The 27003-nt window shown below is 48.8% G+C and overlaps 1 protein-coding gene across 5 annotated transcripts in view; it reads left to right on the plus strand.

Annotated features, from left to right (window-relative positions):
• The window catches only part of RBBP6 (RB binding protein 6, ubiquitin ligase), a 28366-nt gene extending 11969 nt beyond the window's left edge, over positions 1-16397 (plus strand). For 2 of the 5 annotated variants that reach the window (XM_014252595.2, XM_005523103.3), the window contains 14 exons: positions 1173-1217; positions 3617-3705; positions 3821-3917; positions 4467-4606; positions 5449-5621; positions 6510-6613; positions 7048-7403; positions 8227-8320; positions 8400-8478; positions 8570-8615; positions 9736-10098; positions 10445-10546; positions 11953-13698; positions 14386-16397. In XM_014252595.2, coding sequence (XP_014108070.2) covers positions 1173-1217; positions 3617-3705; positions 3821-3917; positions 4467-4606; positions 5449-5621; positions 6510-6613; positions 7048-7403; positions 8227-8320; positions 8400-8478; positions 8570-8615; positions 9736-10098; positions 10445-10546; positions 11953-13698; positions 14386-15976 — 5025 coding nt within the window. In that variant the 3' untranslated portion in view covers positions 15977-16397. Of the gene's footprint in view, positions 1-1172; positions 1218-3616; positions 3706-3820; positions 3918-4466; positions 4607-5448; positions 5622-6509; positions 6614-7047; positions 7404-8226; positions 8321-8399; positions 8479-8569; positions 8616-9735; positions 10099-10444; positions 10547-11952; positions 13699-14385 lie in introns of those variants that run through there. The other 3 variants (XM_014252596.2, XM_014252601.2, XM_014252600.2) reach the window with 2 other exon arrangements.
• Positions 16398-27003: the final 10606 nt, after the last annotated feature.

Raw genomic sequence — 27003 nt, forward strand, 5'->3', positions numbered from 1 at the left:
TAGGTAGTAAAGGACAAGACCTTTTTTAAGGAAAGGTTTTAATTTCTTTGCTGACCTGTTTAGTGACTTCTTGGAGAGCTATTCAGTTCACATTGTGAAATTTTGTTCTGTGCTTTTGAGCAATTTACATATATTAAGCAGTGATTCAAGTGTCTTTCTGGTACTGTTGTGCTAGCTCAAGTGCTGCTCATGGCATGATATAATTCAATATACTGCAGAAGGAACTAGACCAAGTTATTAACCTTTTTTATTTGTGGCAAAACTGCTCTTTAGCACTAGTTCTCTGGCTTCTAGCCTGAGGATGTCATTCCTGACTGCTGTTCTGTAGGCTGCTGGGAGGAAAAAAATGGAGACAAAAATTCCAGGCTTATGCTCTGAATCCATGTTTTTATCATCAGGAGTATGCTTTGCACTTTCCTTTGTTCATTTAGCACTAGGCTGCTATTAGAGATCAGGTTTGGTCTGATTGCAAGGAATCATCGAAATTCTCACTGACTTGGGTGGTAGGGCATGTGGTCTAGTAAATCATACAAGAAATCAGTTTTCTCAATTTAATCTACTCTGTCATTATAAACACCTTTACAGAAATGATTTTAGCAGTTGGTTTTTCTCCAGACAAAGTGGCTGGTTGTGGCTGCTGTTCTAGATTGGCTTTTATTTGGGTTTATTTGGGAACTGACAGGAGGGACACCGTGTGTGTTTCGGGGCTGCTGGGAATGGCCTTCATTCTGACAGGCAGATGTGGGTTCACAAAATCATCACTGTGTGCATATAGAAATGGTGAGACATTCACTGATTCATTTACAAACTACACTAATACTATGTTACCTGGATACTTCTTCCTCAATTAAATATTTTTTTAAATCCTTTTTAGCTGAAAATTGACAGCTTCCTTACCCTTTTGATAGAAGTCCCTCTCTGAGATATTCTGAGCGATAAGTAGATCTCCAGTGGGGTTGGTTATTTTAATTTCTTCTCATAAGCACGTAGGTTCTCTTAAGCCATCATAGATTTGGACTTTGTTTTGAATAAATACAAATTACACTGGGTTGGGGTTTCCTTTGGGTAACACTCAGGGGTATATAGTGCAGACATTCAGACTATAGTAGAGGTTAACTATTGCTGTGTTTTGACTGTAGAACTTGAATATGTGTTTAATTTTTTGTGAACAGATTGATGACTCTTCTGCATCTATTTCTCTGGCCCAGCTTACTAAGGTATATATATATATATATATATTCTTGTCAAATACTTTAAGAAGTGTTTGCTTCCTATTTTTAAATTGATACTGTGATCTATGGGTGAATAACTGTTGTAATTGGAAAGCCCCTTTTAATTTTTATTAACGTAAAGTATTTATTTTAACTTTAAAATGTGTGTATATTTTGATACTATCCTGTAAAGAGTAGCTCCCAGTTTGGGAAGATAGAAGGGGAGTACCTTATCAGCCTCAGCATAATGTTGCAGTATTACTCATCCTCAAGACACAAAGAAGAAGCTCTGCAGAAGCTGTTTTACCGTTTTTCATACGTTTCATTAATTTTGCGTTGGAAACTAACCCAGTTTGTACAGAAGAATTTAATTGGCTGTAAGTTACGGACATTCCAGGGGGGTGTGACCAGCCACAAGAGAAGCGGTTCTGTACCATGGACAATTGCATGGCTATTTTTGAATCCCTAGTCATAGTTACAGACCCATTCTCTGAACGCTGCACAATTCCATAAATTGTGGGATCTATACAGTGGACAACCCGATCTAATTTGTTTGAACGCAGACTGTGTAAATTGTGTAAATGTACCTCATTGTTTATAGGAATATACCAACGTGTATGTGTGGCATCTGAGCAGCTGTGACCTTCTGAAACTGTTGTAATGCCATGTTTTGCTCGGGAACTGCTTGCATTTTTGCTCACCAATGTGTAATTTGTCTGGGGAAGCACTAGTGACTGCACTGTGTGGACAGGCGAGTGCTCAACCACCAGTCCCTAAAGCTAAAGGCAGTAGAGTAGGCAGGGCCTGAGGCAGAGCAGCTAGTTCTTTGTTATCAAGATAAAGGCTGGAGTTCATTTCTAATAAAAATAAATCTCTTCCCGCTGCTAACTTTTCCCCTCTTCACTACAGAAATTAAATTGTATACGTTTGACCAAAAAAAACCCCATTATGTATATAAATATCTCTAGTTTAAAAGGTAGCCCCCCAAAGAATTGATCCCCATTAGTGCTGTCCCTAAATGTGTCCTCGGGTCTGTAACCTCCTGTGAGGTTTTACTCTGAAATGTGCAAAGCTGTCCAAGGGGTGGAGGTACACATTTAAGCTTTTGAGGATATTTAAGTATTTCAGAAAAATGCAGGAAGATGACACCAAGTGGCTCAGCACTGTTACCCCCTCTAATGGCTCTAGTGCAGCCCGGCTCAGCACGGAGGCAATATGTTAACAGTTCTCTGGTGATTATTACTATGTATGAAATGCCATATTTGAATTTTGGTCTATTCCTACTAATGTTTTGTGGCTTTTGGATGTGTTCTGTAAACCGTTTGGGTTCAAACAAATTAGTCAAGTATTATCTGTAAAGCTTTCTGTAACTGTTAATGGAAATGATTTCATAGTTGGCGATCCGGATTCTGTTACTGTGGAGAAACACTGTGTATATGAAACAACCATTTAATAAAATGTTGAAACTAGTTGGTTGCTTTTGTGAATGAATGCATACAAAACCAAACCATGAGTGCTTGAGCTGAGTGATAGGTGCTTGAAGGCCCAAGTCATTTGCAGTCACTCCCTTAGACCCTGCTTGTATCTGGACTAGTGTATAATAAAAACATTTGAACAAATATGACTTAAAAATCAGCTGGCTTCGGTAATTTGAAGATCTAGTTGTGCAGAAGGTTTATATTACAGTTTGTGTGTTAAAAGGACATAGTCAACTGGAAAAAAAGTGTAGATTGTCTTCGCTGTAGTTAAATCACAGGAAGAAGTTGGGGGGGGAACATGCAGTTTGGACTGCCTGCAGCTCTGCTGGGCAAATTTCTTCTGAAAAGGATTTTGCATTGCTGAGGGATTGTACAATTCCTTTGGTCCTTTTAATACTTGTGTATCTGAAGCTGAGTTTCAGCAAGCAAACCTAACTGCCCCACCTCTGCAGTTCTGTGTCCTTTTAATGCTGCAAAATGTAAATAATGCTGCAAAATGTAAATAATGCTGCTTGTATCCATCTTAATTCCTTGTCCAGTGGAGAGCTTCTCCTGCATATAGTCTGAGCTTAAAAATCAGCATAAAAATACTGGATATTGTTGTTTATCTACACATAGCTTCAGTCCTTTGAAGGAAATTGGATTGGTTACACAAGTCTTGCTGTAAGGTACAAACAGAGCCTAAGGTTTGAGTGCCCAAGAGTGCTCTTTTCTAGTAGGTTCTCAGGCACATAAACATCATGTCATGGCATAAGGACTCCCCAGACCATCTTCAGCACAAATCTGTTTGGTATAAGCAGCTGCTCTCATGCAAGCTCAGTTAGTGTAGTGCTGCTCTTTACAGGATTGGATGAGTGGTGTTGTCTTGGGCTGTGTGGGCTTAAATGTGTTTCTAATGTGTGTGTCAAATAATTACCTGTTGCACAGACTGCCAATCTGGCTGAAGCCAATGCTTCCGAGGAGGATAAAATAAAAGCTATGATGACACAGTCTGGCCATGAATATGATCCAGTCAAGTAAGTGTTGCTAATGTGGAACTTGTTCTTTGAAGTTGATGTAAAATTGTAGAGATGGTTTGTTTTAAACGAGACACATGAATCTCTTTTCCTTTTTTTCCCCAAAACCTTGTAGTTACATGAAGAAACCTGTGGGGCCACCTCCACCCTCGTACACCTGTTTTCGCTGTGGCAAACCTGGGCACTACATAAAGAACTGTCCGACAAATGGGGTAAGACTTGGGGGACTTTGGGGGTGCTCAGTTTTTCACTTTTGTCCAGAGAGTTCCATAACAAACATGACTACTCACAGTAAGAATTGTGTCTTTTGATGTGAAATGCAAAGGTAACGTGGCAGTGTTGCAAAACCCTTTGGATTCAAGAAAAACTTGGAATTGTAAAATTTTCTTTTCTCTAGGTTAGAGGCACTAAATATTCCCATAGATCTTTCTCTGTGAGCCCCTGTGTATAGCTTGATATATCTCAAAATAAGTTTCTCCAAGCCCTGAATCCAGCTCCCTCTGAATTGCCCTTTGGAGGAGGAGCAGGTTTGGATTTCACCCTTAAGGAACCTGTAGTTAAGCCAAAGAATGTCAGTGAGTTCAAAACATTGCTCTGAGCTCTGGAACACCCTGGCTGCATTCGTTTAGGGAAGAGAGTATTTCAGTCCAGTGACCGTTATGCTAGGTAAGGGGAGAGGGTTAAAGATTTTTGTGCCTAAAATAGTCACTGAAATCTCATTTTCAGTGTGGGCCTTGAGATATGTCTGCATTTCTTAACAGGACAAAAATTTCGAGTCTGTTCCCAGAATTAAAAAAAGCACAGGAATTCCAAGAAGTTTTATGATGGAAGTGAAGGACCCCAACACGAAGGGTGCCATGCTGACCAACACTGGGAAATACGCAATCCCAACCATAGATGCGTAAGTATGGGGTGGGCTGATCCGAAAAGGGAATGAGAGAAACCAGGAGGAAATGTGTGAGTGGTGGTGCAGCCACACTGGCCAGCATCTGGAGTTGTGGGGAGGAAGCATTGGCACTGGATCTCAACTTTCAAATCCATGCTGCTGCCTAACATTAAAATGTGGGTCCTGCTGCTCCCACCCCTGGGAGCTGGTTAAGGGTGGGGTGCACTGAGACTTTCTGCAGAAACATTTGTAATTGGGATTGTTCTCTCTGGGAGCTCATTTTGCTTCTAGTTTGTCTTTCAAAGGTTTCATGTGAGATGTAATAAAGCAGCTGTTGGACTGTGACTCCCTCCCTCAGATGTGAAGCAGGCTCAAGTTTTCCTATAAACTAGGAAAACACTTGTGTGTGCTGAGCACAATTTCTAAAATACTCTTGGTAGCCCTCCTGATTTTCTTCTGGATGTCCTTTTTTTGGAAGCTGTAACACAGACTTCTTTCAGTTAAAAAATATAATTACTGGGAGACCAGCTTTACTCTGCACCTCCAATTTACATTTAGCCTCTGGCAAAGGAAAGCTGGGATTCATTTCACCTGGTATGAGCTGTCAAATATTTTTCTGAATATTGTCTGGACTGATTTCTTAGTTGATCCAATGAATGGGATAGTTCTGCAGGAGAATTCCTCCCTCCCTCTTCTTGTGCTAGGGCTATAGAAAAGTAGTTCAGACTAAACAGCGGTGTTTAGGAAGGCTAGTGGAGAGGGGGAAGAATTCCACATGTTACCTTTCTTTGATAAAATTCAAAGCTTGGAAGAGTTTTCCTTCTAACTTCCTTCTGCTTTCCCCACCCTACTTCTAGGGAAGCTTATGCTATAGGAAAGAAGGAAAAGCCTCCCTTCCTACCTGAGGAGCCATCCTCCTCCTCAGAAGAAGATGATCCTATTCCAGATGAGCTGTTGTGTCTCATTTGTAAGGATATAATGACTGATGCGGTTGTTATTCCCTGCTGTGGAAACAGTTACTGTGATGAATGTAAGTGTTACAGGTTTCTTAATTCCAGACATCAAATTTGATCTCTTGAGAACAGAAATAGGAGATAAGGAAAATGCTGTGTTAGTTCTGTTGAGTATTTCAGCATGTCATGAACAGGGAAAGACTCTTCTTCTGTAGATGGTGAAAAAAAGGCAGAAAGTTTTTTTCCCTCCTTAAGTTTGTAGTTTAATCCACTTCACTTGCAGAAGGAAGAGGATGAGGGGAGTGCATATTAGTGCAGGTGGTTACAGTATGAGATATCAAATGCATTTATTTTGTCCACAGCCCTTTTCCTCACAGAATTATGTCTCCAACTTTGGGCACTTACTGCAGACTACAGAGAACTGATATTGAGGCATTTCATCCACATTCTTCCCTAAAGCTGGTTAAAAACTTCAGAACTCAAATGTCCTCATGTTTTTTGAAATGTGTTTTATTCATTAACATGGAACAACTTGTTGTTGTACTAGAGTGGAAAAAAGACCATTTGAGATGTCACATGCCAGTCTGCTCTGCATCTTTACATATTAGCACAGTGAAATATCGACCCTCTGCTCTATGCTAGAAATTGTAGAATTTCAGAATGGTATGAGTTGGAAGGAACCTTAAAGCTCATCTCATTCCAGCCTCCCTGACATGGGCAAGGAGGCCTTCCACTAGCCCAGGTTGCTCAAAGCCCTGTCAAAACTGGTCTTGAACACTTCCAGGGATGCACAGCTTCTCTGGACAACCTGTTTCTCTGCCAGTTTTTTCAACTATAGAACATTTACAGCTTCATGCTTTCCATTCAAGACCATATTTCCCCATTAATCATATGCTTGTTTTTGTAATTAATGGGAGCCCAAAAAGTTTACTTAGTTTGGCTGTAAACTACTTTAATATTCCCAGGTATTAGAACTGCACTGCTGGAGTCTGAGGAACACACCTGCCCTACCTGCCATCAGACAGATGTTTCTCCTGATGCTTTAATCGCCAACAAGTTTCTGCGCCAGGTAATGTGGTGACTTTAGCCTGAGCTCATTGTTAAACAAAACTATTTGTAAAGAGCTGAAAGGGATAAAAATACTAATTTAGATCTCCTTAAGCAAGGCTAAACTCAACAAGGCTAAGTTTACTTTTCAAGTACATTTACTTTCAAGTACATTCAAGTCCCTACGGCTCAGTAGGGACAGTCTGGCAAATTCAGGACACACTTGTGTCCTCGCTTTCAAATTGGGTGTTAACAGCAAAGTACTTTTCATCCAGAGACTCTGAGGTACCAGTCATTGATAGCAGAGTTTGATGGGATGTGTTCATAGCTGTATGTTGGTTGGTTTAGGATTAATAGCGCTTACAGGAACACAGTGATTTTCCTGTAGGGATGCTTTTGTTCATAGTTCCACTGAAGTTTATTTCCACCTTTTCAAACGTGTTTCCCTACCTCTAGGCTGTCAACAACTTCAAAAATGAAACTGGCTACACAAAAAGGCTCCGTAAGATTCAGCAGCAGCAACAGCAGCAGCAGCAGCTGCCACCACCACCGCCGCCCCCGCCGCCGCCGCCCCTGATGCGGCAAACGATAACGCGCACCCTGCAGCCGCTGATGCGGCCGGCCCTGGCCCGGCAGCAGGACCCGCTCATGATCCCGCTGGCCTCCCTGGCTTCCCGCTCCGCCCTCTCGTCCCTGGGCCCCGGGCCGTCCATGGCAGCCGGGCTGCCCGTCAATCCGTCTTCTGTGGTTGTTTCTGATCTCCCTCCAGCAGTGTCCCTCTCTCTCCGTGAAAAGCCGGACGGACCTTTTCGGTAAGGGGATCTGGAGATCAATAGGAATACAAAATAAATCAAAATGCTTAGGTTAGATTTTTCTTGAGCTTCGTAGCTAGCACCTGTGTATCATTAATGACAGCTGCAGGTCGTTGTGGAAGTTGTGGTTCTGTTTTTACTTGGAATGAGGACACTTTGGTACGTAGAACGTGTACCTCATGCAAGAGTTTTCTTGGCAGTATTTCTATTTGATTCCCTTACCAGTCATTCAGCACAGGTTTGCCCTGAAGGAGAGACTGGTTCTGATTTGAAATGGCCAGCCATTCCTAGAGTCACCATTTAGTTCCATCAGACCTTAGTGTCTCATTAATTTCTCTTTCACACTGAGGAAACAATATTTTCATGCAAAAATCCGTACCAGGGTTTAGGGTTCCATCCTGGAACTCTGCTGCCTTGGATGCACAGAACCAGTGTGTCCAGAGAGCTGCCAGCTCAGCTGTGCCATCAGTACAAGGATAACAATTCAGAGGAGCACAAAAACATTTTCTAATGGAATTTCAGTTTTTGCATCTTCTGAAGCTGCAGTGAGCTGTATGGATTCTCATCCTTTCAAGCACTGCTTAATCAAGTATTTTTGCAGAGAGCTTCCTCTCTAAATGCCAGTATCCAAACAGACTCCTCAGCAGTGCTTCTTCTGGGGTCTTCCAACTTCACAGGTGTAAATCTGGTGAAGATTATTTTAAAATACTTTTTACATTTAGTGAAATCAGCCTTTTCTCACCTTGGACTTTATATTTCAAAATATATATTATATTTCACTTCAAAGCAGTGTTTCAATAATAAAAATATGTTGTTTTTGTAGTGATGCCGATGCTGTTTTGCCTCCTGCTCTGATGACTGCTGCTGAGCTTTCCAAATCTTCCCCTTTGTCAATCAGCAGTTTGCTGGAAGAGAAGGTAAATTTTATTTCAACACATACAGTGATTCTTATGCTCTATAGAGTTTATTTTCTGACTGTTTGCATTCATTCCCAAGGGCTATCAGGTTCCTGTACTGAGACAACCAGCCATACCAAGTCTTCTGGGCCCTCAAGGACAATCAATACCCACAACTGGTAAGAAACTAGAACTTTAGAATTTTGTTGAAAAGATTGTCTTCAGATAAACTTACTGGGATATTTTTTTTTTCCTGCCCCGCTGCCAAAGGTCATCCAATGAGAGCTGGTGCACTTCGCAGGCCAGGCTGGGAACTGTAAGTATTCAACAGAAATTTAATGTTTTACTAGCTGTAACTGGTTAAATTAATCTGTAACACATCACTTAGACAACAGCTGATTTATAATGAAATAATAGTTGTGGAGAATTCAAGTGGTAATTAATTTTCAAGTGGCTTAATTTAAATTAGCTTTAACAAAGAGGACCTGTGCTTACAGTAAGATTATTGAAAAATAAAACTCCAGTACATAATTGAAAAGAAGATTCTGAATAATGAACACTTTTTAGGAAACCTAAATTACATATAAAAATTACATGTAATTAAAAGATCAGATGGAAAAGCAAGCACCCTTTTGATTGCTGACTGAATAGGGCTGAAGAAATTGATTTCCCAGTAGAAATCACCATTCAACATTCTTTCTTTAACAACTTAGTTTATACTGATTGAGCAAATTACTGAAAAATTAGAGGCTGTTATTTTTATGACAGTTTTGTATTTCTGCAGTTCAGTCATCTCGAAGTGCCAAGCTGCTTTTTCTCATTAGAGAGGGGAGCCTGTTTTATCTGTTATTGCAGTGACAAGTTAGTTGTTCATTTGTTAGAGATTTGTTATAGCCAGGCTGTAAGGGTCATTGTTTTTATGAAGTGTGAAAGATAAATCAAAGCAAAATCCAGGATCCATCCCTCAAGTTATCTAAAATCTCCAATCCAGTAAACAAGAAAAAAAACAATTCAGGGACAAGAACAGGACAAATACATTGTGAGGCAGGAGCTCAGGAAACAAATGTGGGAGAGGTTAGGAGAGAGGTGAGTTAATTCCTGCGCAGCGCTTGGAAGCTTGGGCGTGCGGAGCTCAAGGTGTGTCCAGGAGGGGCAGAGGAGCGGCGGGTGCTTGGCTCCTGGGAGATGGGGGTCTCGTGGCAGCCTCGCCCACAGTCCCAAAGCCAAGTGTAAGGAGAGAAGGCTGAGGGAGCTGCTGGGGCGAGGACGTGCAAGGCAAGTATGAGGCTCCAGGACTGAGTGTAGTCTCAAGTGAACAGAAAGCCGGAGACCAGTGAGAACCAGGAGTGCTCCCGCCGTGCTGCCGCTTCGCTTTCCTCTGTACGCTCTGGCAGGCTGTGACAAACAGTGACACGTGTTTTTGGGTTTCTTTAAAGTTCAAATCGAGGACGCCCGCACAGTGACCGTGCCCAAAGGACTCAGGCCCCATCACTGCCAGCATCAGCACCAGTCTTTGTGCCTGTGCCTCCACCTCCCTTGTATCCTCCACCACCCCATGCTCTTCCTCTTCCTCCGGGGGTACCACCACCACAGTTTCCTCCTCAGTTTCCACCTGGGCAGCCTCCATCCGCTGGGTACACTGTCCCCCCTCCCGGATATCCCCCAGCTCCTGCAAACATGTCATCAGCTTGGGTCCCAACAGCAGTGCCAGCGGCTCATTCAAACACCATCCCAACGACACAAGCACCTCCTCTCTCTAGGGAGGAGTTTTACAGAGAGCAACGGAGGCTTAAAGAGGAGTAAGTATTTGGCTCGCTAACGTTGCCTTGTTTTCGTGTCTGTATCGGGGAAGCGTATCGGACTGCGGTTACGCTAAAGTGCATCTGACCTAGCAAAAGTGACATAGTGTTTCTTCCAATATACTTTTTCATTGCAGATGGTAAATATGCAAAGCTAAACCAAGACAAATGTAATTCTAGAACTTTTCCTAAAACTTGTAGGAACTGTTTTTGCTTAAATAGGATGTTCACCTTTTGCATTGCATGCAGTAAACATTTTCTCATATTGGCCATGTTTTGTTTCTTGATGTCTTTTGTAATAAAGGTCAAACTATAATTGTAACAAAGGTCAAACTTATTTTAACAGGGAAAAGAAAAAGTCCAAACTTGATGAGTTTACAAATGATTTTGCTAAGGAATTGATGGAATATAAAAAGATTCAAAAGGAGCGTAGGCGTTCGTTTTCCAGGTAACTGCTTTACATGTCCGTAATGGAGAAGCAGATTGTCTAGAGGAATCAGGAGGAGTTCCACTCCACCTCCCTGTCGTTAGATGGATTGGATGATTGAGGGATGAGCAGTGACAAGAGTGTCATACGCAGGTTATTGGCTCCAGTGTGGCAGGGATTGCAGGTGACTGAATTAGCATTGGGCAGCAGGCACTGAGGAGCCCTGAGGGTCTGTCTTGCTGAGGTGTTCCTGCAGTGGTGTCCTTCATTGCCTGACAGCCCTGAGGAGGCCAGGAGCAGAATAGCTGTAAGGGCTGCGTTTTCAGTGTCTCGCTATTCTGGTTGGAACCAAGCAGCCCAAGCAGTTTGGAGGAGATAGGTGAGAGAAATCGTCCTCATTTCTGCTTTTGTCCATCTCGTGTGGATGCATGAGATGTTTGAACCTGGACTGCAGACTGGGTGCTTTCACTTCCTGGGTGACATTGTTAAATTTTTCTTGGGAAATAAAAGCTCAGACTTACTTGTAGGGAAATCTGAAATTGGTGAGGGACCTGGAGCGGAGGAATGGTGCTAATGAACATATGAATCATATTAAATGATTCATAAAAAATAGTAGAAGAAAAACCTGAAGGTAGTTGCTGTTTTCTGTCCCCAAAAACCCCTTGGGCAGGAGTAGTTGTTAGCAGTGTTGTCAGGAGCTTTCCCAGAGTCACGGCACTGGACCATGTGACTGGAGACTGAGGTTAGAAGCTTTTAGATGGGATTTTTCTTGCAATGTGATCACTTGCCTTGGTTAGAGCTGGAGGGATGTGCAGGACGTTTTTGGGACACCTGCCTGGCAGTGTGGATTCCACAGGCCTGTCTGTAGGTCCTTTGCAGTATTAGGGTTGTGCTTCCTGTCCAAATTCCCAAAAAAGAGTGAAGTTTCTAGACCGAGCTGGCATTTTAACTGGGCTTTGTTGTCTTCAGGCTACGTGGTGTTTTCTCAGTGTGATTCTGCACTCTAGCCGCTCAGATTTGCTCTTTTTGCATCTTACTGCAACAAAAATGATTTGCACTGCATGTGGTTGGCCGAGTAGTGACAAATGTGTGTGTTCCTGTACCAGTAGAGGCCAGTGTAACCACCTGAAATCTGTCCTGAAATCTGTAGCTCTAGTAGCTCGTGTGATAGAGTGAGTGGAAGTAGACTGACCCTTCTGTGTGTTCTGACACTAACAAAGCAGCAGCTGTTCTGTCTTGTGAGCAGAAACTTTTACATGTTATCAAGTTCTTCAATTTGCAGTAGCTTTATGTCAGCAGCTGAAAGAAGCTTTGACATAAGCATGTGGAGAGGAAAGAGAAAAAATAAATGTGGGAGGAAAAGATTTGAGGAGAACGACTGTTTGGAATTAACTTCATCTATTTTTTTTGTGTTGTGTTTTTTTAAGGTCCAAGTCTCCCTATAGTGCTTCATCTTACTCTAGAAGCTCGTACACCTACTCCAAGTCCCGCTCAGGTTCGTCGCGCTCCCGCTCCTACTCGCGCTCCTTTAGCCGCTCCCACTCCCGCTCCTACTCCCGGTCGCCGCCGTATCAGAGACGAGGCAAAGGGAAGAGTCGGAACTACCGCTCGCGGTCCCGCTCCCACGGCTATCACCGCTCCCGCTCCCGCTCGCCCCCGTACAGGCGCTACCACTCCCGCTCCAGGTCCCCGGTGTTCCGGGGCCAGTCCCCCACCAAACGGACGGTCCCGCAGGGCGAGGCCGAGCGCGAGTACTTCAACCGCTACAGAGAGGTGCCCCCGTACGACATGAAGGCTTACTATGGCCGCTCGGTGGACTTCAGAGACCCCTTTGAGAAGGAGAGATACAGAGAGTGGGAGAGGAACTACAGAGAGTGGTACGAGAAGTTTTACAAGGGCTATGCCGTGGGTGCTCAGCCACGGCCTCCGGTGAACAGAGAGAACTTCTCTCCAGAAAGGTTTGGCCCGCCTGGGACCAGACGAGAGAATTCACCGTATGCTCGGGGACGGAGGGAGGAGTATCCCGCTGGGCAGAGCCACAGGAATCGTAATGTAGCTGGAAACTACCCTGAGAAGCCTGGGAGAGAGAGCCATGGCATCAAAGATCCTACAAAATCAAAAGAGAAGGAGGTGGAAAATCCACTGGGAGATGGCAAAGGCAATAAACATAAAAAACACCGGAAGAGAAGAAAAGGGGATGAGAATGAAGGATTTCCCAATGTTGAGCTGTTAGAAGGAGCAAGAAAACCAAGAGAGCCAGTCCCAACAGAAGATGCTAAAACAGACTCTCTGTTCATGCTGCCGAGCAGGGATGATGCCACCCCTGTAAGGGACGAGCCCATGGAAGCAGATTCCATTGCTTTCAAACCAGTGTCTGAAAAGGAAAAGAAAGAGAAGGATAAGCCAAAAGCAAAGATTGAGAAAACAAAGCGGAAGGTAGAAGTGGCAGCTGCTCCGAAGAAAGACAACGTAGCAAAGCCAGCTAAAGCTTCCCAGGAAAAGGTGGACCCTGATCGTGAAAAATCTCCTCGAACAGAACCTCCTGTGAAAAAAGCCAAGGAAGAGCTGCCAAAGACAGACAGTGTTAAAGCCTCTTCCTCTCAGAAGGATGAGAAGGCTCTTGGTACACCACGGAAGGCTCATCCCAAAGTGGCAAAGGATCACCCAGAAACCAGACCAGCCAAGGAGGAGAAGGCAAAAAAAGAACATCCTAAAGAAGCCAAGGCAGAGAAGCCCTCCAGCAAGGAGGAGAAGTCAAAGAAACCTGCTGAGAAAAGTAAGCTTTCTGATGCCAAACTTGAGAAAAGGAAAAGAAAAGCAGAGGAAAAGGCTGATAAAGAACACGAAGCCACTTCTGCAAAGGCCTCTAAACCCGAAAGTGCAGAATTGAAAACATCGCCCAAGGGGAAGGCTGAGCCCGAGGGGGAGAAAGGAGAGCGGACACCAGAAAAGGATAAAGCTGCTTTTCTTAACAACCCGTCCAAAAAGATTAAACTTAACCGTGAAACTGGAAAAAAGATTGTGAGCGGGGAAAACGTGCCACCTGGAAAAGAAGCTGTGGAGAAACCTGAGCCCAGCAGCAGCAAAGTTAAAGCAGAAAAGGCAAAGGGAAAAGCAAGGAGGAAAGTGGCAGCAGCTGATGGTACTAGCTCGACTCTTGTGGATTACACCAGGTACCTCAGCAGTTCTTTTCCTTTTCTTTCTTTCTTTCCTCCTCCCCCATCCAATTCTTTATGGTGCTTAAGGAAAGGAACAGCTAAATTTGTGTTAAACAAGGGAGTAATCCATGATCTTCCTTATGAAACTATTCTCAGGTCAAACTCAGATGTTGTTAAGGAGAATGAGTAGTTTGTACTGCACAGGAAGCTGTAGAGTTAATTCATTGGTGATGCAAACTCAAAACATTTAAGACATTGTTGAGGACTTAAGAAAGTGTCTTGGTAATCTTAAAAAACTTTTTAAATGTCAGTTTTTCTAAGGAAGAACTGGGGCATGAGGATCAAACTTTGCCTGTCTGTACCTCTCCATAATTGCTTGCTTTCATGTTGAAAGAAGAATGGATATCTAATTTATCTGCCATTGGGAGAAATAGGACATGAAGGAATTACCAGATCAGACAGTCCTCAATCTGATAATCTTGTGTCTTTGTTAATTAAATATATAGTAGCAAGATGCCAAATTAACTGATTGCTCATGATTTCAGGCAGTGGACTCAGCCTTTCTCTTGTCTGCTCCCTTAATTGAACATCCTTGAGGAAAATGCCAAGAATTTAGAACTGAAACACAAGCCAGTTTATGAAACATTCCCAAAGCTGGCTGTGTGTGCATGCCATTACTAATGTCCATGTTTTTCCTCCCAGCACGAGTTCCACTGGGGGAAGCCCTGTCAGGAAGCCTGAGGAGAAGCCAGACACCAAACGAACTGTCATTAAGACCCTGGAGGAGTATAACAACGACATAACAGCCCCTGCTGAGGATGTCATTATCATGATCCAGGTCCCTCAGTCCAAGTGGGATAAAGATGACTTTGAGTCTGAAGAGGAAGATGTGAAATCCACCACCCAGGTGCCCCCAGCTGTAGGAAAACCCACCAGTGTTATCAAACCTGTGAGTGCAAAGGCACCAAACCCCCTCAAACACATTGAAAAGGAGACAGAGCCTCTGGAGAAAGCACAGAAAGCTGCAAAAGAGGCGAGTTATGAAAGCACCCAACACGATGCCAAGAGTTCAAAAAGTTCCTTGTCAAGTGAAAAAGGTAAAACCAAAGACCGGGATCATTCTTTGTCAGACAAGGACAGTTCTGAGAAGAGGAAGAGCAGTGTTCAGCCAGAGAAAGAGCACTCAGAACGTGCAGCTGAACAAGGAAATGGAAAAACTGTATCTCAATCTTCCAAAGATGGCAGATCTTCAGAGAAGCACGATAGTGGCCGTGGCTCCGCTGCGAAGGACTTCACTCCCAACCGAGACAAGAAGTCTGACCACGATGGCAGCAGGGAGCATTCGAGTTCCAAGCGCAGGGATGAGAAGAGTGAATCAGCACGGAGGAAAGACTCCCCATCCCGGATCAGAGACTCCACGGCAGCGCAGAAGAGCAAACCAAGAGAGGAGCGTGTGGAGCCGCCCAAGAAGGGCCCTGCGGAGGCCAAGAGGAGCAGCTACAGCCCCCCACGGGAGCGCAAAGCCGCCGAGCACAAAGCCGTGCACGACCCCAAGCGCCCCGCTGAGGAACACAAACCCCCAGATAAAAACCCGGGCAAGGAGAAGGAGAAAGAGAAGGAGAAGGAGAAGCATGTACCAGAAGTCAAGAGCAATAAGGAGAAAGAGCCAGCTGGGAATAAAGCACCAGTGAAACAGGACTCACCAGAAGTTAAAGTGGAGAAGGAGAACGTGGCGGGCCAGGGCGATAAGGGCGCGGCGAAGCCGAAGGCGCCGGTGAGCAGCGCCGCGCGCCTCTCGTCCGACCTCACCCGCGAGACCGACGAGGCCGCCTTTGTGCCAGACTACAACGAGAGCGACAGCGAGAGCAACGTGTCTGCAAAGGACGAGGAGGCTGCAGGGAAAACGCCCAAAGAGGCGAAGGAAAAGGCTGTGGAGAAGCTGAAAGAGGAGGTGGCGGCCCCGGCTCCCGCCGAGCAGCCGGAGGTGGGCAGGAGCCAGAGCCAGAGCAGCCCCAGCGTCAGCCGCAGCCGCAGCCACAGCCCCTCCGAGAGCCAGACACGGAGCCACAGCAGCAGTGCCAGCTCAGGGGAGAGCCAGGACAGCAAGAAAAAGAAAAAGAAGAAGGAGAAGAAGAAGCACAAGAAACACAAGAAACATAAGAAGCATAAGAAACACATGGGAAATGAAACAGAATTGGAAAAGAGCCAAAAACACAAACACAAGAAGAAAAAATCGAAGAAGAGCAAAGATAAAGAGAAAGACGACCAAAAAGTGAAATCTGTCACGACATAAATCGACAGATAATGAAAAAATGACTTAATTACTAAGTCATCTGTATGATCTTTGTTAAAATGTAAACGACTTCAAGCGTTGTAAATAATGACATGAAAGACCCTGTGCTGCACTTAAAATATTGCTGCTTGATTATTTGATTTTTACATCAGAGCTTTATAAAAGTGAACATTTTGTACAGAATTGTGAGTTGTGACCATGTAACATGAAAGGTTTTGCTGGGGCATCTTCTTTTTAACCACCGTTAATTATTTTGGGTGGAGTTTACTGTACTGTGAAGATTTTCACATTCGGGTTTTTTTTAATTGCCTGGCAGAAGCAGCTGGTACCAGTTACCAAATACCAGCGGATGCAATGCAGAATACATTACAGCCCTGTTATGTCACTTTTTGATTACAATAAAAAAGTTTTCAGTAAATGAGCAGGTGTGAGATTTGCACTGGGAGTTGCACGTGAGCAGGGAGCATCCCAGCCCTTCCCGTTCCTGGGCGTGTCCGAGGCCAGGCTGGTCAGGGCTTGGAGCAGCCTGCTGTAGTGGAAGGTGTCCCTGCCTGTGGCAGAGAGGTGGGACTGGGTGGGCTTTATGGTCCTTCAACCCAAACCATTCCAGGATTCTGACAGCAGTGCCAGAGAAAAAGTGTGCTGGGGTCTATTGTGTGGGAAAGAATAACCTACAGAGGGGTTTAATTTGGGGAAAGCTGGCAGGAGCTGTCCTGGTGGAGGGTGAGGAGGTGCTGGGGGTGCTGTGTGCTGCTCTGTGTGCCAAGGAGCTTGGGCTTTGTAGGGTGGAATGGGGGATGTGGCCCCACAGCTGCAGCCCCTCTTGGCACTGACTGCTTCAGGTAACGTGGCTGCTTTGTTCTGGTTGCTTTGGAAAGCCGCTGTCCATTGGGGTTGGAACTCTGTGGTCATTAAGGTCCCTTCCAGCCGAGACCAGTCGGGAATTTGCCAGCACACATTTGCACACAGGGTTAAACTGCCTGTAATTTGCATTTTCTCTCCCAGTGCTGCTCACCAGGTGTTGATGTTCTAAACAGAAATGTTTGTTCAGTGTTGGATATGGGAGTGACACCTGACAGCCCTGACCCCTCTGTGGTACACGGGGCTCAGAAGGGGCAGGACAGGCAGGATCTTGCTCTGAGCAGTGACAGGAGATAGAAAATGGAAATTATTAGCTGGACAACTTTAAGATGTAATTTTAACAAAGAGATGGCAGTGGAGGGGTTGCTCAGCTGTCAGAGCCAGCTCTGGGGGGCAGTGGGTGTCACTAAGGGTACGATATCCCTGTGACCACGGGATTGAGCAGTGACAGCCCTTGAGCGTGGGATTTGCCCAGGGTTTGGTGTGGAAATGCTGTGTGGGGAAGCATTTCCTGCTGGCAGAAAGTGTCACCATGCAGAGGGGCCATCCTGAGGGCTGAGCAGCGCAGAAATGGTAAAACCATTGATCCTGGTTCTGGGGGTGAGCCGGCACCTCGAGCATCCTGAAAGGTAAATCCTGTGTTTGTGTGTGTGTGTGTGTGTATGTGTCTGTGTCTGTGTGTCTGTCTGTGTATCTGTGTGTCTGTGTGTGTGTCTGTCTGTCTGTGTGTGTCTCTCTGTGTCTCTGTGTGTCTGTGTCTGTCTGTGTGTGTATCTGTGTGTGTGTGTGTCTGTGTGTCTGTCTCTGTGTGTGTGTCTGTGTGTCTGTCTCTGTGTGTGTGTCTGTGTCTGTGTGTGTGTCTGTCTGTCTGTGTGTGTCTCTCTGTCTCTGTGTGTCTGTGTGTGTGTGTGTGTGTGTGTGTGTGTGTGTGTGTGTGTCTGTCTGTGTGTGTATCTGTCTGTGTGTATCTGTCTGTGTGTGTCTCTGTCTGTCTGTGTGTGTGTGTGTGTGTCTGTGTGTGTATCTGTCTGTCTGTCTGTGTGTGTATCTGTGTGTGTGTGTGTCTGTGTGTGTCTCTGTCTGTCTGTCTGTGTGTGTCTGTGTCTGTCTGTCTGTCTGTGTGTGTCTGTGTGTGTCTGTGTCTGTCTGTCTGTGTGTGTGTGTGTCTGTGTGTGTATCTGTCTGTCTGTCTGTGTGTGTGTGCACTCCGAGGCTGCTGCCACCCGTCTGTGAGTGCAATGGCTGTTTGGTAGCAGCGAGCGAGGGCTCCTTGCCAAGCTGCCTAATTAAAACTAAGCATATGCAGATTCTCTTGTTTTCAGCTAATGACAGCTGCAAACAGTCATTTGTCGGGCTGGCTGGCGCTGGGCTGGTGACACGAGGCCAGGGACAAGTGAGGGATCCGGCCGTGCCCGGGCGAGGGGTGAGAACCTCCTGGGGGCTGCTGGGCTCAGCCCTGCCCTCGCTGCTCCCCGAGGGACGCGCAGCTCAGCCCTGCCCCGGCATCCCTGGCATCACCATCCTCCAGCTGAGAGCCACCAGAGAGGGGATGTTTTGTTTTGTTTTGTTTTGTTTTGTTTTGCTTTGCTTTGCTTTGCTTTGCTTTGTTTTGCTTTGTGTGTCGCCAGCAGCACAGACACATGGTGATGTTTCACAGGAAATCAGATAAAGATGTGTGCAAACGTGGGTGACATTTGTGGTTCCCCAGCCAGCGGCCTTCAGCAGTGCTCTGCCAGCTGAGAACCAAGCGAAGGAGGTGGGAACTCCCTGCCTGAAGCCCTGCCCTGAGGGCAGCTGGAAACTCTCCAGAATCCCAGGTTTCCTAAGGATGCTCTCAAAAAGTTTTCATTTGTTTTATCGTTATTGTGATTGTGCTGATGGAAGGAGAGAGCCTTGCCCAGCACAGGAGGCCTGAGCTGGTGGAGCACTCTGTGCCACAGATGAACACACTCCGAGTTCTTTTAAGGATGCAGGGAAATGAGGACATGGGGGAGAAGTCACCGTGGAGATATAATTAAGTCCTGTTTGACACACATCCTGCTGGTGAGCTGTGCCTCGGGGCTGGGATGCTCTCGTGTGTCCCCACAGCCCGGCAGGAGTGGATGTGCTCGAGTCTGGAATCAGAGGATTTGGGGATCCCTCCCTGGCTGTTTGGCCAAGTCCTGTACAGCTATTCTGGCTGTGTCTAACCGTGTCCGAGACCCTGAGGACCAGGAGCAAACTGCACTGGGAGGATGAGCTGGGCTGGCACCAGCAGCCCAGGGTGGGGAGGACACAGAGAAACCCTCATCCCATCCCAGCACTGCCTGGTGGCTACTGGCCACATTCCCTGCCCACCAAGCCCTGCAGCCCTGAAATGAGCCCGTGTTCCTCCCAGGAGCAGTGAAGCTCTCAGGTGCTTCAGAGAATATTTTGGAGTGTTCCTGATTTTAATTTGGTTTATTTAATAATTATTATTTACTTTGACTGAATAACTGTTGTGTTTAAATAACCCAGTTTTTGCCAAAATGCTGTCAGGGAGAAGCTGCTCTCCCTTTAGGAGCCCTCAGATGTGGGCTGCCTTCCAAGCCCCTCACACGGCAGCGTCTGGACCATCATCGCTCAGAGCGTCCTCCTGCCCCAGCCAGGAGCGCTCAGAGCCGAGGGATGGCCCCTCTGGCCATGGGGAGGGACACAGGAGCTGGTGGGGTTCCAAATACACCTCCAGCATCACCTGGGGGGCCTGGCAGGGCTGAAGGGCTTGGCTGTGAGCATCCTGCAGCCACACAGAGCCCAGCTCTTGGGAAGTTTGTGAGGCAGAGGGTGAAGGGATCCAAAGAGCATCTGAATCACGGGCAGGAGGAACAGCTGAGCTTGGAAAACCGAGGAGAAAAGAGAGCTGAACTCAGGGATGGAAGCAACTGGTGAATACTGACAGCACCAACCAACAGTGGTGAAGCCTGAGTCCAAATCCACCTGTGGGGTTGATTCTCGTTCGTTTATTTTCTTCTTTTATTTTTTTAAATCACAGTTAAACCCTGTAGAGACAGTTTGGGAGAGCTGGGGGTGTTCAGCCTGTGGCACTGTGTTGGGTGATGGAGCAGGAAGCAGGGGGCCCGTGATGGGCTCAGGGCTCTCCCCCTGCCCTGCAGGGTTTGGGGGTCCCTCCAGGACAGGGACACCCTTGGGACACTCTGCCCTTCCAGCTGCTGGGCTCTGCACCAGCAGCAACTTTTCCATCACTTGCTTTCCTTATTTGGTGTTTCTTTAATAATTAGTGGCAGATTTTGTACTTATGTTTGCAATTATCTGGATGCCTCAGGGACATGTTCTGGCAGATAATTGAATCTCCTGGTCTGTGACTGCAGGGATGGCTGGGGAGAGCAGGCTGGAGCCCGGGAATGCTGTGCTGCCTGTTGGTGTCATGTTAAGACAAATTGAGGTTTTTAATTTTAAAAAACTACTGGAAACAAAGCATTTTGCTTTGCTGTCCTCAGTGCAAGCTTTACTGGAGCCTGGACTAGAGAGGAAAATGCACAATTATCAGTAATTAACTGGATAAATATTTTAATTAGATGCAGCAGATCCTCCATGTGCCCAGCTGCAGCTGGGGAGATGTGGGGCAGTGGGAATGGGGGTCCTGGACAGACAAATGGATGCTGTGTGCAACCTCTGCTGGGTGGGCAGGAGAGGGGCCCGTGCCTGGCACCCAGCTCCGGGCAGGGCATGTCCCCATCCCTCCAGAGGGACCTCAACATGTCACTACTTCTGTCACAGCACATGACATGGGCATGTAAAGTGCCAAGAGAGGGAAAAGGAACCTCTACATCAGAGCTGCTCTTGAGAGTAAGTGCAAAAATCCTGCCCTTTTTGGGCTGCTCTCTGTGCCCCTGTGCTTTGGCAGGTGTGTGACCACGTTTGGGGGAACAGAGGTGACCCGGGGTGAGGGTCAGCAGCTGTGACGCCCCATCCTTGGGGCTGGCACCCGGAACTGCAGGTCGCCTGATTCCGGTGGTTTTCCACCCTTTCTGGCTCCCCAGGGCAGGGTGCTGCTGGCATCGCTCCCTCCTGCCCCCCGGCTGTGCCGGTGCCTCCTGCCCCAGAGCCCTCCTGCCTGCGGCACCCCCCGAATGAGCGCAGGGTCCCCACGATGGGGAGGGACAGTGGCACTGCCAGCCCTCGCACAGCGGGGCTCTGGCACTGCCAGCGCTGCTCCAGCGAGCGCTGTGCCCCGAGCGCCCAGGGCAGGCCCCTGCTCCGCGCCCCGCACGAGCGGATGGAGCAGCAGGTGAAAACTGGTTCTGTCTCTCTCTGTGCCCCTTTTCCCCGGCCTGTGGCCAGCGGGGTGTTCCCTCTCCCGCGGCTCCGTGTGCCGGGAATGCCAACGAAGCGCTGCTCGCTGCCCCCGCTGCAGCGCGCATCCCTCCGGAACAAGCAATCCTTCCTCCGGCAGGAACACAGCCACTCGTGCCGGAGTCCAATTAGTTAAACTAATTGTGAGTGGGGAGGGCTGGCAGGTACCCACGACCACCGACACGCTGCAGGGCCGGACCTCGCCCCTCTCTGATTTTACTGCTGCCCTGCTGGATTTCCAGAGGGAAGATTTTCCTATTTATTTCCCTGATGTACACATCAGTGTGCAGGCAGAACTGGGGTGGAATTCCAGCCTGTTGATGCTCGCTGGGGCTGCGGTGACAATCCTGCTGCGGCCCCACCGAGGGAAGCTCGGACACGTGAGGAGAGGGCAGAGATTTGTCGGTGGAATTGCAGAAATGTACGTGCCTTGCTATTTTCTGCTCGAAATTAAGAACGCGTCAAACAATGCGAAATTCTGCTCTTGATATGGCACGAACGAGCTTCTGGGAGTATCCTCTGCTGTTTCTGGCTGGGCAAACAAGACAGACGTGGGCATTTTAAATGTAAGCGTGTAGATGCATTAGGGTTCTGTAGGGGCGGCAGGGTGGGGTCCTGTCCAGCCGTGGGGGTGGGCGGGTGCTCATCGAGCCCCTCCCGATCCGCTGTGACAGATTCCAGCTTGATTGAGCCGCAAACACCAACCCACAACAGCAGCGTGGATTTGGTTGTTAACAAAGGACGGATTCAGCCGGTGCTGGAGCCGCTCCAAGCGCGGGAGCTGCTGAGGAGCGTGGATTAAATATTCATCAAAATCTTGGCACTTCGTTCCCTTCTCCTGCTCTCCTGCCCCCTCCCCTCGAAACTATTTGATCCTAAAGGTTAGAAGCCTGCTTCGAAAATTAATTATTTCATTAACCCCTTTATAAATTAGGTTTTTACAACCAAGTTTTTTAGGGTCGACGCAAAATGGGTCGTGGTGGCACTTCACCAGGTTTGCTCATGACGTGAGCCCTGACCCCAGCACGCGACGCTGCCACCGATGCTCGCGGCAACATGTGACCCTAAAAAACCAGAAATTCAAAATACAGAAATCCCGGCAGGTTTGTCACCTGCCCGGGGTGGCGCTGCCAAGCCCTGCACCCGCAGCAGGCTCCCGATTCGGTGAGTGAACAGATCCTTCCAGCAATTAATGCCGCGTGTTTCATTCTCGTGCGGGGCACACGATGCGGGAGCGGCCCCGGGGCTCGGCCGAGGCTCAGGCGCCAGGCTCCTGCCGATGTCCGTGTGTCCGTCCTCCCAGCGTCCTGCTGCTGCTCACGGGGCTCCTCGGGGCGGGCGTTCCGCCGCCTTTGGTGCCTCCTTGCCGGGGCTTCAACCCGGCGTGTCCCGCTTGGGTGAGCTCGGGGGCCGCTTCCTCCCTCCTGCATCCAAGGGCGGCTGGAGCCGGGAGCCCAGCGATGACCCCGGGCTGCCAGCCTTGGAGCGGCAGCTCTCAGACAATGAGGGTTTATTTTAGTGCTCACCCCATGCCTCGTCCCTCCCTGGTGATGTCCCAGTGATGTCCCCTGGGATGTCCCCCGGGATGTCCCCCGGGATGTCCCTGCTGGAGAGGGGCCACCCGCCGTGCCCCGGTGTCTGCGGTGCGGGAGCCGGGGCTGGATCAGCGATGCCGGCGGCCGGGAAGGGCCGGAGGAGCCGCTGCGGGCGCTGCCCGGCATTAGGATGCAGGTCCATCGCCATCTCCCTGGAGACCATGGGAACGGGGAATCGCGTCTGGGGCGGCTGGCAGCCGTGCTGGGAGAGGGCAGCTGCGTGCCGGGCTGGGAATGAATGAATTACTGCCCTGCTCGGCCTTTGTTCCCCCGCTGTCAGCGCAGGGACGGGAGCGGGGGAAGCGGCCGGGGCCCCGGCATCGCTCGCATCCGCCGCAGGCTGAACCGCCCCGAGCCATTCCGTGTTCTCTGTCCTTGAACTAATTCTTCACCAAAGCTCTTCGGGGTGAGGCCGATAGGAGCTCCGGCAGGGCGCTGTGATCCCGTATTTAACACTCGGGGCATTCCTGGGCCACCGCGAGCCCTTTGTGGCGCTGAAGGAGCCGCGTGTTGCAGAGGCACCTCCGAGCATCTCCCTGGAACAGCAAAGCGATTTCTGGGTGCTGCTGAACGCGGCTGCCGATCACCCCTGCGCGGACACGGCAAACTCGGGCTCGAGTTTGGAGTCGGGATTTGCCATCTGGGGGAATGAGCTCCGCAGGTTTTTAATTGGCACCACCGTCCGCCCTGCCCTGCCCTGCTCTCACATTTGCTGCCTCTCCCAAGCCCGGCTCCCGTTGGATTCCAGCGGAGGGACCGCGGTGGCGCTGCCGGAGGATGATATTTCCCTGCTGCTCTCCCAGATTGTCTGTGCCTGGCTGTCCCAGAGCACACCGACCCCTCAGCAGCCCCGCTCGCTCCCCCGCTCTCCCGCAGCACTTTGCTCACATTCTGGATTTTTATTGAGTTTAATTGGCTCTGTAATAGTTTCATGGCAGACATTCTGCTCCCATCAAAACCTGCTCCTGTGAATGTTCCACTGTGGTAGAAGTGAGAGAAGTGTGAGGGAGAGGATGTGGTGGAAACCCCAGAGCCAGCTGGGCCTCCCCCGAGCTCTGCAGCCCCCGTGTCACACCCCCAGGGTCTCACCTGTGGCCAGGGCACAGCTCCTGGCAGGTGCCACCATATCCATGTCCTGTCTCAGGGGTCAGGGCTCCTGGTGCACTCCTGGGTGCAAACCTCCAGCTGTGCTCCAGCTGTGCTCCAGCTGTGCTGGCTGAGGGACAGCCAAACCCCACTGCAGCAGCTTCTCAAGTCACAGGGCCAGAGCCACCCCATGCAGGGACACTTCCTCCCCTCTCCTCCTCCTCACTCCCAGCCCTGGGGTCGGCGCTGGGCCCAGCCCTGTCACTCTGTGCTCTGCTCCCATTGCTCCCTGTGGATCACGAGCTTCAGGGCTGCCCTCAGGCACTTCTCTTCCAGGCCCTGTTGCTGCTTCCAGTGCAGCTCATGTGCTGATCTCCCCTAAGGGACTGGGACCCGCAGTGGGAAGATACCTGATGCAAAGAGAGGGGGCAGCCACCCTCCAGCAGCCAGCTGGGTGCCACCACCAGGGACCTTCCACCAGCACCTCCCTCCAGCACCAGGAACCAGATCCTTCCTCAAATCTTCCCACGGGAGCTTCCTGACTGTGCCACTGCAGCTCTCCCAGCTGCTCCATCCACATGGGCCTTGTGCTCCAGCCACTTCTGCTTCTGAGTTGGCTCCAGAGCTGCACATGCAACACTAAACCTTCAGACACGAGAGCTGAACTCCACAGGACACCAGGACTCTGCTGACAGACCTGCCCAGGACCCTGAGTTTCGCAGCCCTTGCCAAACCCAGAGCCAAGGAAGCACAGGAGAGTTCCCATGGACAGCTCAGAGAATTAAGAATGAGTTCATCAGAGGCTGTGAACAAATGATCAGTAATTAAGACCCCCAGCAAATGCCAAGTTTGCTGCATGCAGCCCATGGAGGCTGGAGGGGACGGGGTTGGGGTGAGCTGGCTGTCCCTGCCAGGTGTATTCCACCATGGCTGATGTGCAAGAGGAGTGGGGTGAGCTCCCCAGCACCCCTTGGACTGTGCTTTTATTCCTCCTCCTGCTTCTCTCACCCAAATGAGCAGGGCTGGGACACCTCCTTCCCCCCACCAGCCAGGGGACAGCTGGGTCCAGACACCCCTCTCCAGGCATCCCCAGCCACTCCACCAGGTCTCTGGGATCCTCAGTGCACAAAGCAGAGCTCTTCCTTTTGATTTAATAAGTATCTGGAAATGTCATGAGAGACGTGATAATAAAATATCAGATGCAGGAAAATGAGTAGCCAAAGGCATTGAAGAAAGGGACGAGAGTAAACACAGTAGATTAAGACACTAATTCCCATTCCTTGTGTGTTCTCCATCTTTCCTGTCTCACAGACAGAAGTAAATGTCCCCACTTCCCGGGAAGCCTATCTGCCTCTCCCTGCTGGATTGTCACCACGGGGTGCCCACAGCCTTAACAGCCCATTTGTCCTCCGGCTTGGATGCTTTATCACTTTCAGAGGGGAGGCTGGGCTGCCTCATCCCCGCTCCCACCGCCAGCGCTTAAAGGGCAGGGCAGATTCCAATGGGAATGGCTAAATTTGATTGTTACTGCTCTAAGGTATCTCTGCAAACTAAAGACCAAATTTGTGCCTTTGTTTAGACCATACAATAAAACAACAGGAGCAGAACCAGAACCAGAAGGGAAAATAGTCTCGGGGATTTTGGAGCAGCCGGCAGGTCCTGCTGTAACTCTGTCACAGTGAGATTTGGGCGTGGGGGTTTTCTTCCAAATGTGGCTTGGAGCAAATCCACTGCCAGTGAATTCCCAGGCCCAGCACAGCGCTGTGAAGGCGGCAGCGGGATCAGCAGCAAGGTGATGGATGTGTTAATGTTTTAACAGGCCAACCACCCCATAAATAATTTGCTGGGTTCTGGAGAAACTGACCTGGTCACAATGGCAATAAAGGGCTGTCCCCTGGGCTCTGCTCCAAGGGTCCACAATCCTCCCATGGCAAGGCTTAAGTGGCTTTTAACAATATCTATTTTGTATTGTCAGAGCCCAGTGCCGCCGTCTGTGCAAACAGCATCGCTTCAGCTCCAGGGATGTTGCAGTTCAAGAGCCCAGAAATGGTCACTGAGTGTTGTGGCTGAGCTCTGTTTGCTCTGTGAGGAGCAGGGTCTGCGTGTGGAGCTGGCAGGGAGGGAACCTCGGCAGCCCAGGGCAGCGGGGCAGGGTGACCCGGGGGATTCACAGGAACCCACCAGGGATGGCTCCACAGGCACCCCCAGCTCTTCCAGGCAGCAGGAGCAGATGGAGCCCAGCCTGCAGCCAGGAGACTGGGCTGTCTGGAATCATCTGTGTACTGGGAATTCTGCTTCTGTACTGAGTGTTCCCCCCGTGTTCTGAGTGTTCCCCCCGTGTTCTGAGTGTTCCCACTGTGTTCTGAGTGTTCCCCCCGTGTACTGAGTGTTCCTCCTGTGTTCTGAGTGTTCTCCCTGTGTTCTGAGTGTTCCCCCCGTGTTCTGAGTGTTCCCCCCGTGTACTGAGTGTTCCTCCTGTGTTCTGAGTGTTCCCCCCGTGTTCTGAGTGTTCCCCCCGTGTAATGAGTGTTCCTCCTGTGTTCTGAGTGTTCCCCCTGTGTTCTGAGTGTTCCCCCTGTGTTCTGAGTGTTCCTCCTGTGTTCTGAGTGTTCCCCCCGTGTAATGAGTGTTCCCCCTGTGTTCTGAGTGTTCCCCCTGTGTTCTGAGTGTTCCCCCTGTGTTCTGAGTGTTCCTCCTGTGTACTGAGTGTTCCCCCCGTGTACTGAGTGTTCCCCCCATGTAATGAGTGTTCCCCCTGTGTTCTGAGTGTTCCCCCTGTGTTCTGAGTGTTCCCACTGTGTTCTGAGTGTTCCCACTGTGTTCTGAGTGTTCCTCCTGTGTTCTGAGTGTTCCCCCCATGTAATGAGTGTTCCCCCTGTGTTCTGAGTGTTCCCCCTGTGTTCTGAGTGTTCCCCCCGTGTTCTGAGTGTTCCCCCTGTGTTCTGAGTGTTCCCCCTGTGTTCTGAGTGTTCCCCCTGTGTTCTGAGTGTTCCCACTGTGTTCTGAGTGTTCCCCCTGTGTTCTGAGTGTTCCCCCTGTGTACTGGCTATTCTGCTCACATTTGGGGTGCTCCTGGGGTACACCGGCTGTTCCTGTCATTTACCAGGATTTCCTCTCCTATATTATTGGGTATTCTTGCTCTCCTGTCCTAGA

This window comes from Pseudopodoces humilis, chromosome 18 (assembly GCF_049639895.1).
Source record: "Pseudopodoces humilis isolate 2021_Gansu_Grassland_sample_001 chromosome 18, ASM4963989v1, whole genome shotgun sequence".
NCBI classification, from domain to species: domain Eukaryota; kingdom Metazoa; phylum Chordata; class Aves; order Passeriformes; family Paridae; genus Pseudopodoces; species Pseudopodoces humilis.